This window comes from Caretta caretta, chromosome 6, assembly GCF_965140235.1.
Source record: "Caretta caretta isolate rCarCar2 chromosome 6, rCarCar1.hap1, whole genome shotgun sequence".
NCBI lineage: Eukaryota > Metazoa > Chordata > Testudines > Cheloniidae > Caretta > Caretta caretta.
Genome location: NC_134211.1, coordinates 107,915,957 through 107,933,402, shown reverse-complemented (window position 1 = coordinate 107,933,402; position 17,446 = coordinate 107,915,957). Strand labels below are relative to the sequence as shown.

The 17,446-nt window shown below is 40.4% G+C and overlaps 1 protein-coding gene across 3 annotated transcripts in view; it reads right to left on the bottom strand.

Moving 5' to 3' along the window:
* The window catches only part of EML1 (EMAP like 1), a 199,599-nt gene that overhangs the window by 39,086 nt on the left and 143,067 nt on the right, over positions 1 to 17,446 (bottom strand). For all 3 annotated transcript variants that reach the window (XM_048855472.2, XM_048855471.2, XM_048855473.2), the window contains 4 exons: positions 14,796 to 14,925; positions 3,137 to 3,286; positions 1,662 to 1,731; positions 191 to 301 (listed from right to left, as the gene is read on the bottom strand). In XM_048855472.2, the coding sequence (XP_048711429.1) occupies positions 191 to 301; positions 1,662 to 1,731; positions 3,137 to 3,286; positions 14,796 to 14,925 (461 nt within the window). The remainder of the gene's footprint in view (positions 1 to 190; positions 302 to 1,661; positions 1,732 to 3,136; positions 3,287 to 14,795; positions 14,926 to 17,446) is intronic.

Genomic DNA, 17,446 nt, shown 5'->3' with positions numbered 1-17,446 from the left:
TGAAAAATGTTATTCTACTTCCAATTAAAATCTTTAGATCCAAATCCTACAGATTGAAGTAAACTGTGGAGTTTTGCTTGAGTAGTACAAGATTTAGCCCTCAATTATTTCAGAATGCTGTGTATATGAAACTTTAAATAATTTAACTATACACACAGCACACAAACACTTTATGCATGCATTTACTTACAGACTTAGAAAAAGCAATGCAGGTGACAGCACGGTCAAAAAAGCCCATCCCAATGATATGCAGTGTATTCAAAGTAACAGAGTCCCAAACACGTACATGGGGTGGTAATTGCTGTAAAAAATTAAAACAGAAACAACAACTGAAAAAAAATGTTGGGAAAGAGTATCAGCATTTCTTAAAATTTTAAAATACGTGAAAACCCATGTTAGCAACATTTAATATCATTATTGCTGGTAACACCAATATAGTTCTTCTGCTGTATAATGACAGATGGGCTAGCAAATGACCCAGTAATATCCAGACATATGCCTAGTCATTGGGATTAATGCGGCACGGCAAAGAGCATCCTCAAATCCCAGGTGTCCAGTGCTAAGTGGGAGGTGTTAAGCACCTTAACACCTCCCACTTGCAAGATCAGATCTACAATTAGCCCATTCCAAGTCCTGCTCCAAGGTCACAGAGTCTTAATGGCAGCAAACATTATACTGTTTCTAGCTGGTATCAAATGACCAATGAACAATAAGCAAAAACAAGAAAATCAGTTATGTGTGTAAACAACTTCGTAATTACTTTCAACTACAGTGGAAAGTTGGCCATAGAAAAGGACTTTATTATTAGTCTCCCTTTTTATAACATTGGTCAAAACCATCTTTGTTTAGCTTAAAATCAATTCAATATATGAATAATTAAAATTATTTGCATGTCCAATGTACATGTTTAAAGTTCTCTCCTAACAATCACTTACAGTAATACAAAGATAATAGAGCACATTGCTCAATATGATGGAGACTTAAATGCTTCTTAAATCCACTAGAGGGCAGTCCCTGTAAACATGTGTTGATTAAAAATATTACCTCAAAGCAAGTAGGAAGAACTGTATGGAATTTATTCTACCTATACAATAGACTAATAAATGAAGGCCAAATTCTAAAATGTGTGTGTGTGTGTGTGTGTGTGTGTGTATAAAACTTTTAAGTCAATTGACATTTTAATGCTGTATCAGGCCCAATTATTACTCTTGATCTCTTATTGATCATTAAGTAATAAAACTATCTCTTAAAGAAAATTCAGCTTCTTTCAAATAACAGTGTGGATTATTTTTAAAAACAAGACAAACACAGCTATCAAAATTTTGGATCTCCTGGTCCCATCTCTCGTCTGGAGCCCACCTCCAAACCTCCTCATGGTCTCTGTAAGGAATGGAGCTGGAGAGTCAGAGATAGACAGACAGCATCAAGAAATGGAACTAGCTGATGGAACGTGACAATTCCATTGGCTACCCTGGCATCATTCAATTAGCTTCTGTTAAATTAAGAGTATAATGCTTTGCATTTTTAATTTTTAAAATTTAAGGGTGATTTAACTACTGCACAGAGGTAACATACCACTAACTACAATACAGTAATATGTCTAGAATAAATACACTCTTGTGAAATATGAATATGTTACTGTAAACAAAAGGTTTGCTCACTTTTCCATCCTTAGAGGTACCTGCAACCTGACCTGTTGCTATGGTGATCCGGTCAGGATGGACAGCTAGGCTGGAAAAGAAAAAGTTGTCAACCTTCATGTTTAAAGCATTGATGATATATTGTAACATACAAATGCCAAATTCCATGCAGACTAAAACAAGAGTCTATGGAGTTAGTTTTATTACTTCAGTTATATAAATGCATAATAGGAATGTATCATCTAAAAAATGTATCCCCAAAATAGAGACAAAACTACTTTCATGACTTTTTATTCCCCAAACTCTTCTGTCACTACAACTCAGACACTACAACCAGGGAGTGATTTGTTTGTGCCCTTCCAGTATCTTAATATACAGTACAGTACTACTCAGTTCTTTTTATTGCGTTTAGGCTTTGATTATCCTTCCCCTTGCTCTGGAAAAATACTATTGTTATCCGCTTCAAAATTCTACAAGGGAACAAATTTTAGGTCAGTGAATGTAAGTCTCAGAAATAGAATTCCAGAACTAAGAAATTAAACCATTTGACCCATAGAATCAGCTGTTCGGATAAACAAAATGTACTCAGCAATTACCACTGTACCCAAGAGAAAATTGTCAATGTATTGTTTAAGACGAGAGCAAGCAATACTGCAAATAATTTAATTCTTCTTTCATTGCAGCTGCTTCTCATTTAGTCCTGGAGACAGAATGCCAAGCAAAATGAACTTTGACAGCTAGGGGATAAGGAATTCACTCTACTTTCAATACAGAATATTACCCACTCTCTAAAACCCTGAATGCTTTGAAAAAAATCAAAGGAGCAGGAGAGTTTGAAAAAGACAGATGAGATAGAACAGTTAATCAAAATCCAAGTTAAAATCTCACAGTAAAACCACGAGGCTATGCGATGAATTCATTTTATGGAGCATGTTCATGGCCCTATATAGTTAAGGTTGCAACCAGATTCCATTATCAGTACTATTGTTAGCATCTTAGGTCATGACCAAATTATCTTAACAACAAAGACATAAGGGAGGGGAATATAGACAAATAGACCACAGAACCTGAAGGTAAGCAGGTCTAACACCAAACTCAAACATCTAGATTTTCCGCCTTCTCTAAGTATGTAAAGAGAGACTAGTTATGGGAACCAAACATAGGAAACTGAAACTGCACTTTATAACCACTCTGTGCCAGCACTTTGTTCAGACCTAGAATAAAAAGCACATAAATACTATGGTGATAGATGGACTTCTATAAACTAATGTTTATAGAAGTAGATCTTCTGGAAGGAAATGCAGAGTTATCAGATGAGCCAAGAGAATAGGCAGGCTCTTAGATAACAAACACCTAACACATGAAGATTTAGAGGTTAAATTACGAGAATTCTCTTTTCAGAGAGGAAAGAACATTAATTAATTTTTTTTAAAGGCAACATTAGCATTTCCCAGAACCCCATTTCTATAAAAAATAAGAACGTTTTGGAGACTTACCACTTCACATCATCATTGTGACCAGTGTAATGTCTCTGAAGTTGTTCTTCAACATTGTATAACACAACTACTGATGCAATGAAATACACAGTTTCACCCGTTGGAAGTAGGTATAGGTTACTGCGACAGTCCCGACCCCTATACCCATAGCTAGCATTCTTGTTAAGAAGAAATAACACTACTTCTTATGAATTAAGAGACTGACACATGGAAAATAACATATTGTAGCCCCTTCTGTACAGTGAAAATATACCAAATCCCTGAAAACTTCCAGTGCAGGCAATATACTTTCATGGCAATTCCTGGTGTTTTTACTATCCTTTGACATTTGTGCAAACTACCTGCTTTGTTTCAAGTGCACTTATTATTTAAATTGATTGGTTATATTCCTCACTAAACTGGGAGGAGTGGTAGATACGCTGGAGGGTAGGGATAGGATACAGAGGGCCCTAGACAAATTAGAGGATTGGGCCAAAAGAAATCTGATGAGGTTCAACAAGGACAAGTGCAGAGTCTTGCACTTAGGACGGAAGAATCCCATGCACCGCTACAGACTAGGGACCGAATGGCTAGGCAGCAGTTCTGCAGAAAAGGACCTAGGGGTTACAGTGGACGAGAAGCTGGATATGAGTCAACAGTGTGCCCTTGTTGCCAAGAAGGCCAATGGCATTTTGGGATGTATATGTAGGGGCATTGCCAGCAGATCGAGGGACGTGATCGTTCCCCTCTATTCAACATTGGTGAGGCCTCATCTGGAGTACAGTTTTGGGCCCCACACTACAAGAAGGATGTGGAAAAATTGGAAAGAGTCCAGCGGAGGGCAACAAAAATGATTAGGGGCTGGAAAGCATGACTTATGAGGAGAGGCTGAGGGAACTGGGATTGTTTAGTCTGCGGAAGAGAAGAATGAGGGGGGATTTGATAGCTGCTTTTAACTACCTGAAAGGGGGTTCCAAAGAGGATGGATCTAGACTGTTCTCAGTGGTAGCTGATGACAGAACAAGGAGTAATGGTCTTAAGTTGCAGTGGGGGAGGTTTAGGTTGGATAGTAGGAAAAACTTTTTCACTAGGAGGGTGGTGAAACACTGGAATGCGTTACCAAGGGAGGTGGTAGAATCTCCTTCCTTAGAAGTTTTTAAGGTCAGGCTTGACAAAGCCCTGGCTGGGATGATTTAGTTGGGGATTGGTCCTGCTTTGAGCAGGGGATTGGACTAGATGACCTCCTGAGGTCCCGTCCAACCCTGATATTCTATGAAAGAATCATTTGGGCTGGAAGAGAACTCCAGTAGGTTATCCAGTACCACTCTCTGCATCATATTAGAATTGATTGCCTTATCCTTTGTTCAGGGTGATTGATTCATTATCCTCGTCATTTACAGTTTCATATCCATCTGGATGGTAAAGGATTGCATCATACATTTCAATTAACGGGTACAGTATTGAAAAGGCAATGGGCCAGATCCTGATGCCAGTCAAACCAGTGATAAACCAAACTAAGTCCAGTGAAATAACTGGAGTTAATACAGGTTTAAACCTGTGTAAATGAGATCACAATTTGGCCAAATTAAGTTGTCTTACTCAAGTATGTAATAAACAGGCATCTGGGAAATGGCGACCCTGCTAATATGGGAGAGTGTGGTCTCACCTAGGTCCTGACTAAATGGGAGGATATTCCCAGTTCATCTAGTATGGAAGAAAGGGGTTGTGTTATGGAAAAGGTTGACAACCACTGACATACAATATTAATAAAACACAATGCTTTATTTTTCCCCAGGGCTTTTAGTACATACAATTAGATTGTAAGCTTTTTGAGGCAGAGATAATGTTTATAGAGTGCAGTATAAATCTACTGTGGTTTAGAAGTGATTTTTAATAAAAAAATAATATAGAAATGAATACATATTTTGTCCTTCATTCATTATGGGCAAGGATGGTTTGACCCTGCTGTTCAGTCATGAGTTGATATGATGCAGAAAGTAAGGCCAAAATTTTCAAACCTGGGTGCCTAAAATTAGGCAATTAAATAAAGGTTTCCTGACTTTTCAAAGGTGCTGAACTCTTCCTCCCACCGACTTCAACAGGACTAGTGAGTCATTGCTTAGCATTTCTGAAAATACAGCCACTTGTATTTGAGCACCTAAATATGTATTCAGGAACCCAATTTTAGGCTACTAGATTTGAAAGTTTCAACCGACACTCTGTTAAGTTTTTTGAGATACCCTAACTGTACAAGTATCAGAGAGGTAGCCATGTTAGTCTGTATCCGCAAAAACAATGAGGAGTCCGGTGTCACCTTAAAGACTAACAGATTTATTTGGGCACAAGCTTTCATGGGTAAAATATCCCTTACCCACGAAAGCTTATGCCCAAATAAATCTGTTAATCTTTAAGGGCCACCGGACACCTAACTGTTCAGTAATAAAGAAGCATGCGTGAATGAAAATAGCAATTGTCTCTCTTAAGGATAACTTATTGGTAATTAAGAGGAAAACTAAAAGCTTCCTATTTTTATGAAAACTTTATCATTGGATTACAGGACACCACTTTATTGGCTCAGTCTTCCTATTTGTCTGTATAAAGTCCGATCCTATTCCCAATGAAGTCAATATCAAAACTTCCTTAGACTTCAATACATTGTAGAGTCAAGCCCATAGAGGTTAGAAGTCGGAGGGTTTGAAAGTCAAGAAGTTAAGTAGTATTATGGCATATAACTTTATTTACATGGAGGAAATCCTTGAGTAAATAACTATTACATATAAAATAATTATCTATTTGGAAAAAAATACCCTCTTTCCTCCCCGCACTTCCCACTCTCTTCTCTTTTGAGCAGCACCGCAGCCAATTTTCCATACCCCTTCATGTTGTCATTTACCATCCACCCAACTCCTCCCCATCAGCCTTCTCTGATTTCAGCTCCTTGCTGTTTCTTTTCTTCTCCTCACAGTCTCCCACCCTCGTCCTCTGTGACTTCAACTTCCATGTTGATGACCCATCCAACCCCTTAGCTGCGTGTTACCTCACCCACACCCCTTCACTTGATCTGCACCATGGCTCAAATCTCATTAAAAAGGGGCACCACTCTCTCTTTCTCTGTTGCTGAATTCCCCCCCTCTGACCATCACCTGGTCTCTTTTAGATCACCCATTAGCCCCCTCCCTCATGCCCTGTCACTTGGCATTTACATAACTTCCAATCCATCATTGTGACTTCTCGTCTGCTCTCAGCCCTCTCTTCACTTTCTTTCATTTATATGGTTGTTAATTCTCTCCATATTTCACTCTCCTCCACCCTTGACTCTTTTGTCCCACTCTTTCATCACAAGGTCAAACCTGCCAACCCCTAGTCCTGGCTCACCCCCAACACCTGCTTCCTTTGCTCCTGTTCTCACGCTGCAGAAATCTCAGGAACAAGGTGACTTCCTCCCCTACAAATTTGTTTTCTCCTCTTTCAGTTCTGCCATCTTCCTAGTTAAACAACTTTTTGCTAACTTAATTGAATCTCAGGTCCTCAATCCCAGCTGCCTTTTTGACACCTTTCAGTCACTCCTCAAACCCTCCTCCTGCCTCTACTTCTTTCTCCACATAGCTTACTGATTTCTTCCAAGACAAAACTGAACAAAATTCAAAGTGATCTTCTCCCCTCCCCTCTTACAACTCTCTCCCATCACAATTGCAGATGCTTCCTCATCTGCTCTCCTCCTCTAACCCAGCTACTTGCCTCAGTGACCGCATCCCATCAACTGAGCTCCCTCATGCCCATTCTCACCCTCCCCATCTCTTCTCCTTCACCTCTCACTTTCCTCTGGTTCACAATACACACATGCTTTAGTCTCTCCAATCTTAAAAAAAACCCCACCCCTGCTTCTTCTACTACTGCCACTCCTTCCAGTTATCTCTAAGATAAGAATAAGCTGTTCTGAGTCATTGTCTGAAGGTCCTCTCCTCCAGTTCCATCCTAAACCCTCTTCAGTCTGGCTTCCACCCCTTGCATTCCACTGAATCAACTCTTGCCAAAGTCTCTAATGATCTTTTCCTAGCTTAAGGTCAGAACTAGTACTCCATCCTCGTCCTATTTGACCTGTCCGTTGCTTTTGACACAGTTGACCATCCTCTTCTTTGTGAAATCTTGTCCTCCCCTTGGCTTCTGTAACTCTGTCCTTTCCTGGTCTTCCTCCTCCTCCTCTTTAATCCCTCCTTCAGCATGTCCTCCAGAGGATCCATCTCATTCTCCCTCCAGTTTTGTGTAGGGCTCTACAGAACTTTATATTTGGTTCACTTTTGTTCTCCCTTTCTGGATAATCTCACCTACAATCTGCAAACACAAATTCAACTCCCATCTCTATGATGACAGCTCACAGATCTACCTCTTTACTCCAGACCTGTTTCCTTCTGTCCAAACCAAAATATTGGCCTGTCTCTCTGATATCTCCTCATGGATGTCTAGTTGTCAGATCAAGTTCAACCTGGCTAAAACCGTGCTCTTAGTCTCCCACAAACCCTACCTCCATCACCATTCTCCCTGTCATTCAGGCCCATAATCTGGGTGTCATCTTTGACTCAGATCTTTCTCTAAGTCCTTGCATCCAGGCTACGTCTAAAGCTTGCCAATTCTTTCTGCATAATATCTCTAAGATACAGCCTTTCCTAACTACCGACAAGGCAATCGTTCTCGTCCAGGTTCTCATCATCTTGTATCTAGATCACTGCAACATCCTTCTCTCTGGCCTTGACAAATGCAATCTTGCCCTGATCGTATCCAGTCACGATGCTGATGCAAGGATCTCCTAGCCTATTACTTGACCATATCACCCCTCTCTTCACATCTCTCCACTGGCTCCTGCTTCTTTATTGCATCGAACATATGTAAGCAGGGTCAAAATGAGCTCTCCCCTGACATCTAGTGATAAACTGGGGGGAAAAGAGCTCAGGAGCAGACTGTTTGGATACACACACTTTTTTTACCTAGGGTATCAGCAGTCAGACCTACATTGACAAAATGATCAGTTTTGCCTATTTGGGGTTAAAATTCACTTTAGTATTGAATGCAGGGGAAATGAAATGTTCTCCTCATTGTATGAGTAAAGGGGCAGAAGGGCTGTAATTAACCTGCCCTAATTAACGGGGTCACCCTAATGTTAACCTCACTCACTAAGTGTACGGTTGTGATGCCGTATCCAAGTAAGAGTCAGAGGGGGTAGGGACAGATCATAGAATCATAGAATATAAGGGTTGGAAGGGACCCCAGAAGGTCATCTAGTCCAACCCCCTGCTCGAAGCAGGACCAATTCCCAGTTAAATCATCCCAGCCAGGGCTTTGTCAAGCCTGACCTCAAAAACCTCTAAGGAAGGAGATTCTACCACCTCCCTAGGTAACGCATTCCAGTGTTTCACCACCCTCTTAGTGAAAAAGTTTTTCCTAATATCCAATCTAAACCTCCCCCACTGCAGCTTGAGACCATTACTCCTCGTTCTGTCATCTGATACCATTGAGAACAGTCTAGAGCCATCCTCTTTGGAACCCCCTTTCAGGTAGTTGAAAGCAGCTATCAAATCCCCCCTCATTCTTCTCTTCTGTAGGCTAAACAATCCCAGCTCCCTCAGCCTCTCCTCATAACTCATGTGTTCCAGACCCCTAATCATTTTTGTTGCCCTTCGCTGGACTCTCTCCAATTTATCCACATCCTTCTTGAAGTGTGGGGCCCAAAACTGGACACAGTACTCCAGATGAGGCCTCACCAATGTCGAATAGAGGGGAACGATCACGTCCCTCGATCTGCTCGCTATGCCCCTACTTATACATCCCAAAATGCCATTGGCCTTCTTGGCAACAAGGGCACACTGCTGACTCATATCCAGCTTCTCGTCCACTGTCACCCCTAGGTCCTTTTCCGCAGAACTGCTGCCTAGCCATTCGGTCCCTAGTCTGTAACGGTGCATTGGGTTCTTCCGTCCTAAGTGCAGGACCCTGCACTTATCCTTATTGAACCTCATCAGATTTCTTTTGGCCCAATCCTCCAATTTGTCTAGGTCCTTCTGTATCCTATCCCTCCCCTCCAGCGTATCTACCACTCCTCCCAGTTTAGTATCATCCGCAAATTTGCTGAGAGTGCAATCCACACCATCCTCCAGATCATTTATGAAGATATTGAACAAAACCGGCCCCAGGACCGACCCTTGGGGCACTCCACTTGATACCGGCTGCCAACTAGACATGGAGCCATTGATCACTACCCGTTGAGCCTGACAATCTAGCCTGCTTTCTACCCACCTTATAGTGCATTCTTCCAGCCCATACTTCCTTAACTTGCTGACAAGAATACTGTGGGAGACCGTGTCAAAAGCTTTGCTAAAGTCAAGAAACAATACATCCACTGCTTTCCCTTCATCCACAGAACCAGTAATCTCATAATAAAAGGCGATTAGATTAGTCAGGCATGACCTTCCCTTGGTGAATCCATGCTGGCTGTTCCTGATCACTTTCCTCTCATGCAAGTGCTTCAGGATTGATTCTTTGAGGACCTGCTCCATGATTTTTCCAGGGACTGAGGTGAGGCTGACTGGCCTGTAGTTCCCAGGATCCTCCTTCTTCCCTTTTTTAAAGATTGGCACTACATTAGCCTTTTTCCAGTCATCCGGGACTTCCCCCGTTCGCCACGAGTTTTCAAAGATAATGGCCAATGGCTCTGCAATCACAGCCGCCAATTCCTACCTGGATGTTCCTACCTGGTGGTGTGGACCCTGTTTAAAGTGTCCCCGAAACCATTTGACCCTCCTCCCTCAAGTGTTTGAAAAGACAGAGCTGACTAGACTGATTTTGAAGGTCCTGGTTCTTTCTCAGTGATTACTGGAACTGAGCTCACTGATAAGCTGATCTAAGGGAGCGGAACCTTAGACCTGGGACAGAGACAGTGTTGAGGTGAAAAGACAATGCAGAAGGGGCAGCAGCAGAGAGGTTCCCCACTATCCAGTGAAATCACTACAGAGCTGAAATCACTGAGAAAGGGACTAAGTGGTGGAACCTCAGAACACAGCATTGCAGGTACAGGCAGCAGTGATGATGGCAGCTGTCAGCAGCAGCAGTGACATTCAGAGACATTGACAGAGATAAACAGCGGCAGAGACTGCAGAGACACAGATGGGCAGATGCAGAGGCATCACTCAACCATCCTCTCCCCTCAGAGGCGGGAGGTGACTCACCCAAACACATCCCCAGACTCTGGGGATGTTGCTGACCTTGGACATCAAACTGAGTGGAGCACAGCATAGGAAAAAGGGGAGTGGCATGTTAAAAAGACATTCCTCCCTTGGACTTTCATGCTGCAAGGTGGGAAACTGAGAAAAAGGACACTGCCCAAGATACTGTGGGGCAGGTGTTTTAGTCATTGGTTGTGTACATTCAAGTCATTGTTGCAGTGTTTTCCCAAATTAATGCTGGGTTTTCTTCTTTTAATAAGTTTTATTTTGTTATACATAGATTCAGTGCCTGTGAGAGGAGAAATGCGGTCTCTGAAGACACCCAGAAGTGGTATGTAATTTTTCAAGATTACTGGGTGGTGGCTCAAGCTGTTTCTGTTTTGTATTGTTAAGAGGAGCCCTGAGGTATTGATCCCAGCCCTTGTTGCTGCCTACACCACATGGCAGAAGCATTAAACATACGCTAGTTGTCTTCATTTTACCTTGAAGGCCTATTCCCCACCCTACCTATTGAGATGTTGATTCCCACCTCCAATCAGAGAATGCCTGTCATGACAGGGACATGGGCGGTCAGACCTAGTGGTCAGAGCAGGAGTCAGGCTGGGTCAGGTACCAGAAGGCCAGAGGGCAAACCAAGAGTCAGGCGTAAGGAGACAGGCAGAGTCAGAATCTGGGCTCTTACATGCGGGGTCTGAAGCACAGACAGGCAGGGAGACTGTGCTGTTGCTCAGACAACTCCCTGTCATAGCTTCCTGGATTTTGTACTGGTGCCAGCCAGTCAGCAGGCTGTGAGGAGCTGCGACTCAGGTCCTGCTGGACAATACTTGCTGATGAGCCTAGCCTCACAGGGTCCTCCCAGGGGAGCACAGTCTAAGCCTCCTGTGGTGATGTGGGGGTGTCAGCAGACCACAACCCCCAGAATCCCAACCCTGCAGGTTCTTACAATGCCAGCTTCCATTGTCCACTTGGTAAATTTTAAACAAGCACCTTCGTGCTTTCTCCTGTGCTGCTCCTCCTGATTGGAAAGAGCACCCCATAAACATCTGCAAAGCTACCTCACTGTCCTCCTTAAAACTTTCCTTTGCCAAGAGGCAAACAAAAGCCTCGAGACTGGTTAGGCCTCTGATGTGCTGAGACCACTGTCTATCACGCTGACCAATACTCTCATACTGTTTCCTTGCTCTCCCTGTCTGTATCCATCTGTTATTTTTTGTTTTATACTTATCTGACCCTGCATGCAGTGTGGTAGCCCCTGGTGCAACAAGATAACCCCTGTATGCACACTGGACAGCAATTGACTCAACTGAGAAAAAAGAAATACATGCTCAACGTAGAGAACATTTCAGCTCACTTCTTAATCATCCTTTCAAAATTTCCAAGGACGCAACTAATGCTCTTCCACAATATCCATTAAAAGGAGAACTCATACAAGCTCCCACCTTCTGAGAACACAACAGCAATCACAAAGCAAAGCACTCAGACTGGATGGCATGCTAGCAGATATCTATAAGCAGGGTGGCTACCACACTGGAAGGCACCTCACATGGCTCTTCCACATTATTTGGAAGCAGGAGTAGGTGCCACAGGATTTGAAGGATGCCAGCATTGTCCACCTCTATAAACATTAGGGTGATATGGCAAACTGATAATCATTATGATATTTCCCTACTCTGTTGCTGGGAAAATTCTTGCCTGGGTCATACTGAAGACTTACCGCCTATCTTGTGGAAATCAACTTTTCCGAGTCCCAATGTGGATTCTGGTCTGGATGGGCTACTACAGACATGATCTTCACAGCCCGTCAGCTTCAGGAAGAGTGCCGGGAGAAAAAAACTGTGGTCTTTATACAGTGTTTACCAAATTAGTTAAAACTCTGGACTCTAAATCATGAGGGACTCTGGAAATTTTTGTTTGTATCTGGATTCCCTGCAAAATTTGTCATTCGTTCCTTCCATGATGGGATGATGGCCAGAGTGGTGGAAAATGGTGAGATACTGGACCTCTTTCCAGTCATCAATGGCACTAAACAATGTTGCCTGCTGACTCTCTAACTCTTTTCCATCGTTTTTTGGCTATGCTTATGGATGCATTTCATGACATTGACAGAAGAGTATTTATCCAGTTCTGTACTGATGGGAAGTTGTGCAATCTGCAATGCTTCTGTGTTCACACAAAAGTGGTGGGTTAACTCATTAAGATTTCATTTGCTGATGACTGTACTGGTTGCTGACTCTGTTGATGACATTCAATTTATACGAGATCACTTTGCTAGGGCAGTCAATCACTTTGGTTTCAAAATCAGCTGAAAGAAAACTGAAGTAATGTACCCAAAGTAATGTACCTTGTTCTGTGTCCAATGATACATTTGTCTATCACTTATTAAGATCAACAACACTCCTCTTGATACAATAGAGAAGTTTTGCTATATAGAGAGTATGCTGTCACAGAATGCCATAACTGATGACAAGATTACCCATCACATAGCCAAGGCCAGTTCTGCATGTGGAATGCTCACACATCACCTATGAAACAATAGGGACATCAAAATAAGCACTAAGCTAAATGTCTATTGGAGAGTCATGCTTACAATGCTTCTATATGGTTTTGAGACTTGGACAACATATCACTGCCACATTAGGAAATTTGATCAGTTCCATATGTGCTGTCTTCAGTCTGTTTGCAGAATCAAATGGTAGGACAAGATTCCCAATACTGATATCCTTAATTGTTTTTGGATGTCAGGCATTCAAAGCATGCTCATAAAAGCTCAGCTGCATTGGTCGGAGCATCTCATTTGTATGGCCAAATTGAAACTACCAAAGGCCATACTTTATGGTCATCTAAAGCAATTTGCTTCTTTTCCTGGAGGCCACTACAAACAATATACAGACACACTGAAGTCAAACTTGAAAATATGTCATGTTGATCCCATAACTGAGCAAGATGGCTGAATATTTGTCATGTTGCCATTAACTGCTTTGAAGCAAGGCGGATTAACACCTTATGTGAAAAACGTGAACACCACAAAGCAAGGATACAACAGCCTGCAATGGTCATGGACAACCTTGCCCGTCCCACATGTAACCATTTTTGCATTTCTCTCATTGATCTGACCTCACATATACATGTTCACCTATAATGTTTGCTGAATCCTTGTATATTGACACTGACGTGAGACTCCATTATCATCATACTTAGGTTGTAATCTCTTTGGGGCATGGACCATTGTCTTGTTCTGTGTTTGTACAACATCTAGCACAATGGTGTCCTGGTCCATACCTAGGGCTCCTAAGTGTTATGGTAATACAAATAACAATAAAAAATAGTAACATCTTTGTGCCCGTATTCTGAAAAGACTTAGACATGAGTTTAACTTCTAAGCCTGGAAACAGTCCCAGTGACTACATCCAAAGGAAAAAAAGTCTGAAAGGAAAATTCAGCATGGTATTCTTTGGAAATATGTTTCCTCCTCTACCTTCTAACCTTCCAGCTACCCAGCACTGGCTTGAGGCTGTTAACCTTTGAGATATTTCCATGGATTGAAAACTTTAGCTTTCTAATAGGTTATACTATAGATATCACACTTTAAAAAACAAAGCATGGGAATACTCACACTGAAGTCATGGCCTATCCCCATCACAACTATCATTTTGTATAAGATACTGAAACATTGTTGGCGGAGTAGAGGGAGTGGAGGCTGGGGTCTATGCCAATGCAGCCTTCATTGCCCATCTGTCAAATTTTCTAGCAAGTATCTTCATGCATTCTCCAATGCTTACCCTTATGCTAAGAAGGAGCACCCAATAAAAATGTGTAAAGTGATCACATTATCCTCCATCAAATCCCAGCTCAAGTCTCACTTCTATCATGACACTTACAACAAAACTTGATAATAGGTGACTAGCTTCTAAATGTGGATTTCTGAGTCTAACTTTAGGCTCCATTTAAAAAAAAAATCTTTATTTCTAACTACAGTGAAGAGAATTTGTCATGTACAAGAATGTTCTATAAGACCCCTTTTGTTATCCGTGTACTGCAATTATAGCACCTCTTAAAAAAGACAAAGGTGCAATTTAAAAATATATATATAGCGTAATAAAGTACTGATGTGTATCGGAAAAGAAGCAAACTTGTTTTATGTACACTATAATTAGTAATTACAGTTCACTAAATTCTTGCAATATGCCTAATTTTAATTTGTGATAGTTAACATGTTTTAAACATAACCTTCAGGCAACATTTAAGTGAAACCATCCTCGAGCTGCTTGACTATTTTGCATAAAATCTGGAGCAGCAGCCTCAAGAAATTATCACCTATTGAAAAGTGAATGTGGCCTAATAGTTCATTAAAGAAAATAATTCAACATAAAGACCTCAATTTTGCTAAATAATTTTTATAACAAAATTTTAAGACAATAGCTAAGAAATTAGTAGTTACCAGTAATGCTCTAGCATAAAAAGGATACACCCATTCCAGTTTAAGCCTCTTGGCTGGTAGTTCTACTTTTGCTTCCAAATTGTAAGATTCCACTTGATCTTTGGGCATGTACATGGTAACAGGACGTCCACGCAGAAACATTTTTACATATCCTTCTTCTACAAAAAGGGTCAGAAATGTTCAGAGAGTTACACATAAACACATCAGCAAAGATTTCTCCTCCAACTGCTCCCACCTATCATCTCAGTGAATAATATTTTTGCATAACATGGCGTTTCAAACTTCTATTATAGGACATGTAGCTTTTGTTTTAGTTTTAGTCACAAACTAACACTAGATAGGGGTTATCAAACTAAGGGTATAAAGTCCCCTTTTGGTCTAAATATTTTGAGACTAGAAGCAAACTCTTCAACCAGACTATGCAACAAAGAACTATAGAAATGAAAAGATTAAGACCAAACCATTACTTTCAGGGAAAATCAATACCATATGTACATATTTCCTTTTTATACCAGAACTGAGGAAAAACACCAAAGTAAAAATTACGATTAACGCAGGAATGCCACTTAAAATTCTTTTATTTAGTTTTTGATGGATATTTACAGTTCTGAGCATCAGCATCTAAAAATACTTAAACACTTAGTTGCATTCTTTGCATCTCAGTGTAAAAATGTACTTTGCACTTGATACATAATGTGAAAGGTACATCACGTATAAACACAAACAAATAGTAAAAAGAATCATGCTGACGTACATGCAAAAACAGTTAAGTGTTTAAAGCACAGCTAAACATTGAAACAGAAATGACAAACTGACAACACATTATAGAAAGAAAAATGATGTAAGAAAGAAGCTACAAAACTGAACTTTGCTGATAGAAAGTAAACATTTATAGGAGAAAACACTAGAAATACTGTAGTTGGGGGTCTTATAAGAAATATGTCTGAGAACAGAAGCATGAATTAATAACAGATCTGAAAGTACTGACTCGGGGATTTCATGGGGCTTATAAAACTAGGAGATCTAGGAAATGGCATGAAGGTCTGACTAGGACTTTTAGAAATTGGCAGGGCCAAACAGGGTGTCTTGTGAACTTCTGGTGAAGTTTGTCCAGATTCAAAACGTGCTGACTTCTGCTGCTCCATCAGCAGATCAAAGGATTCAGCCTTGCTCTCATGTGAATCAAGAACTTTTGGAGTCAGTGACATCTGTAGAGTTACTAGACAGAATAATCATGTGCACAGAGGAAATGGAAGGGCAGAAGTAAAAAAATTATGTAAATAAAACGTATACAATTTAGGTCTGTTAAAGTTATGCTAAGGATTTTCAATCATCATTAACACACATGCCGGTATTATTTTAATTTTAAAAACTAAAAGCTGTGTTTTAATGGGAGTACATGCATTCATTATTGTCTCATCTATAGAGAGAATTCATTCAGTAAAGAAATGTCATATGTTTAAACTATATTTTGCTATTGTACTGCAGAAATGTATGTGCTCAGGAAACCTAGTTGTTCTGTCACAGCGCTGCTTTTGCACGGTGTCCTGTATAATTATGGCACGATAGTAAAAAAAACTAATAGTTTTTTAATTGAGATTTCTAGTGAAAGAATGGAAAACAATATTAAAAGTGGACACAACTAAAATGTTAACAGATGTGTGGAGTTCAAGATGACTGATAACACTGAAGACATGTTTGGATATTTATAAATAATTACATTTGTAGTTCTCTACCAAGAAACAAAATATGCTCTTGCACTGCACAAGATAGATTGCATGTGATACCCCTGTGATTAGGCTGAGAATATATTACCAGCACTAAAGTTATTAAGGCATTATGAGACTGTACATTTGGAAAGTTAACAGATTTTAGTGATGTCAACTCTAATCATGATTATTAAAAAGGCAGGTAAGGGAGGAGATCATTAGGTCTCTCATTATTTGGTCACTTGAACCATAGTGACTTTTGCAATTTTGACTACTGAAGCATGAAAAATACACATACAATACTGCACACTCCTTATCCCTACTTTCCTTAGCAAAGGTCATTAAATATCAGATCACTATATAACTATAAATGTAAAGAGAGAGAGGAATCGGAGAACTAGAAACAAGAACCCAAGGACCAAATTTTTACATAGCCTGTATTTCTGCACCCACAAATTTTATGAGCTGAAGCAAATGCAGGTCCATTTTCTCCTTTTAGGTAGTCAATGGGGCTGACAAACTATCAAAAAAATTAATCGCAATTAGTCGCACTGTTAAACAATAATAGAATACCATTTGTTTAAAATTTTTTGGATCTTTTATACATTTTCAAATATATTGATTTCAATTGCAACACAGAATACAAAGTATACAGTGCTCACTTTATATTTATTTGTATTACAAATATTTGTATTGTAAAAAGCAAAAGAAATAGTATTTTTCAATTCACCTAATACAAGTACTGTAGTGCAATCTCTATCATGAAAGTTGAACTTACAAATGTAGAATTATGTACATAAAAACTGCATTCAAAAACAAAACAATGAAAACTGTAGAGCTTACAAGTCCACTCAGTCCTACTTCAGCCAATCACTTAGACAAACAAGTTTGGTTACATTTGCAGGAGATAATGATGCCCGCTTCTTGTTTACAATGTCACTGAAAATGAGAACAGGCGTTCGCATGGCAC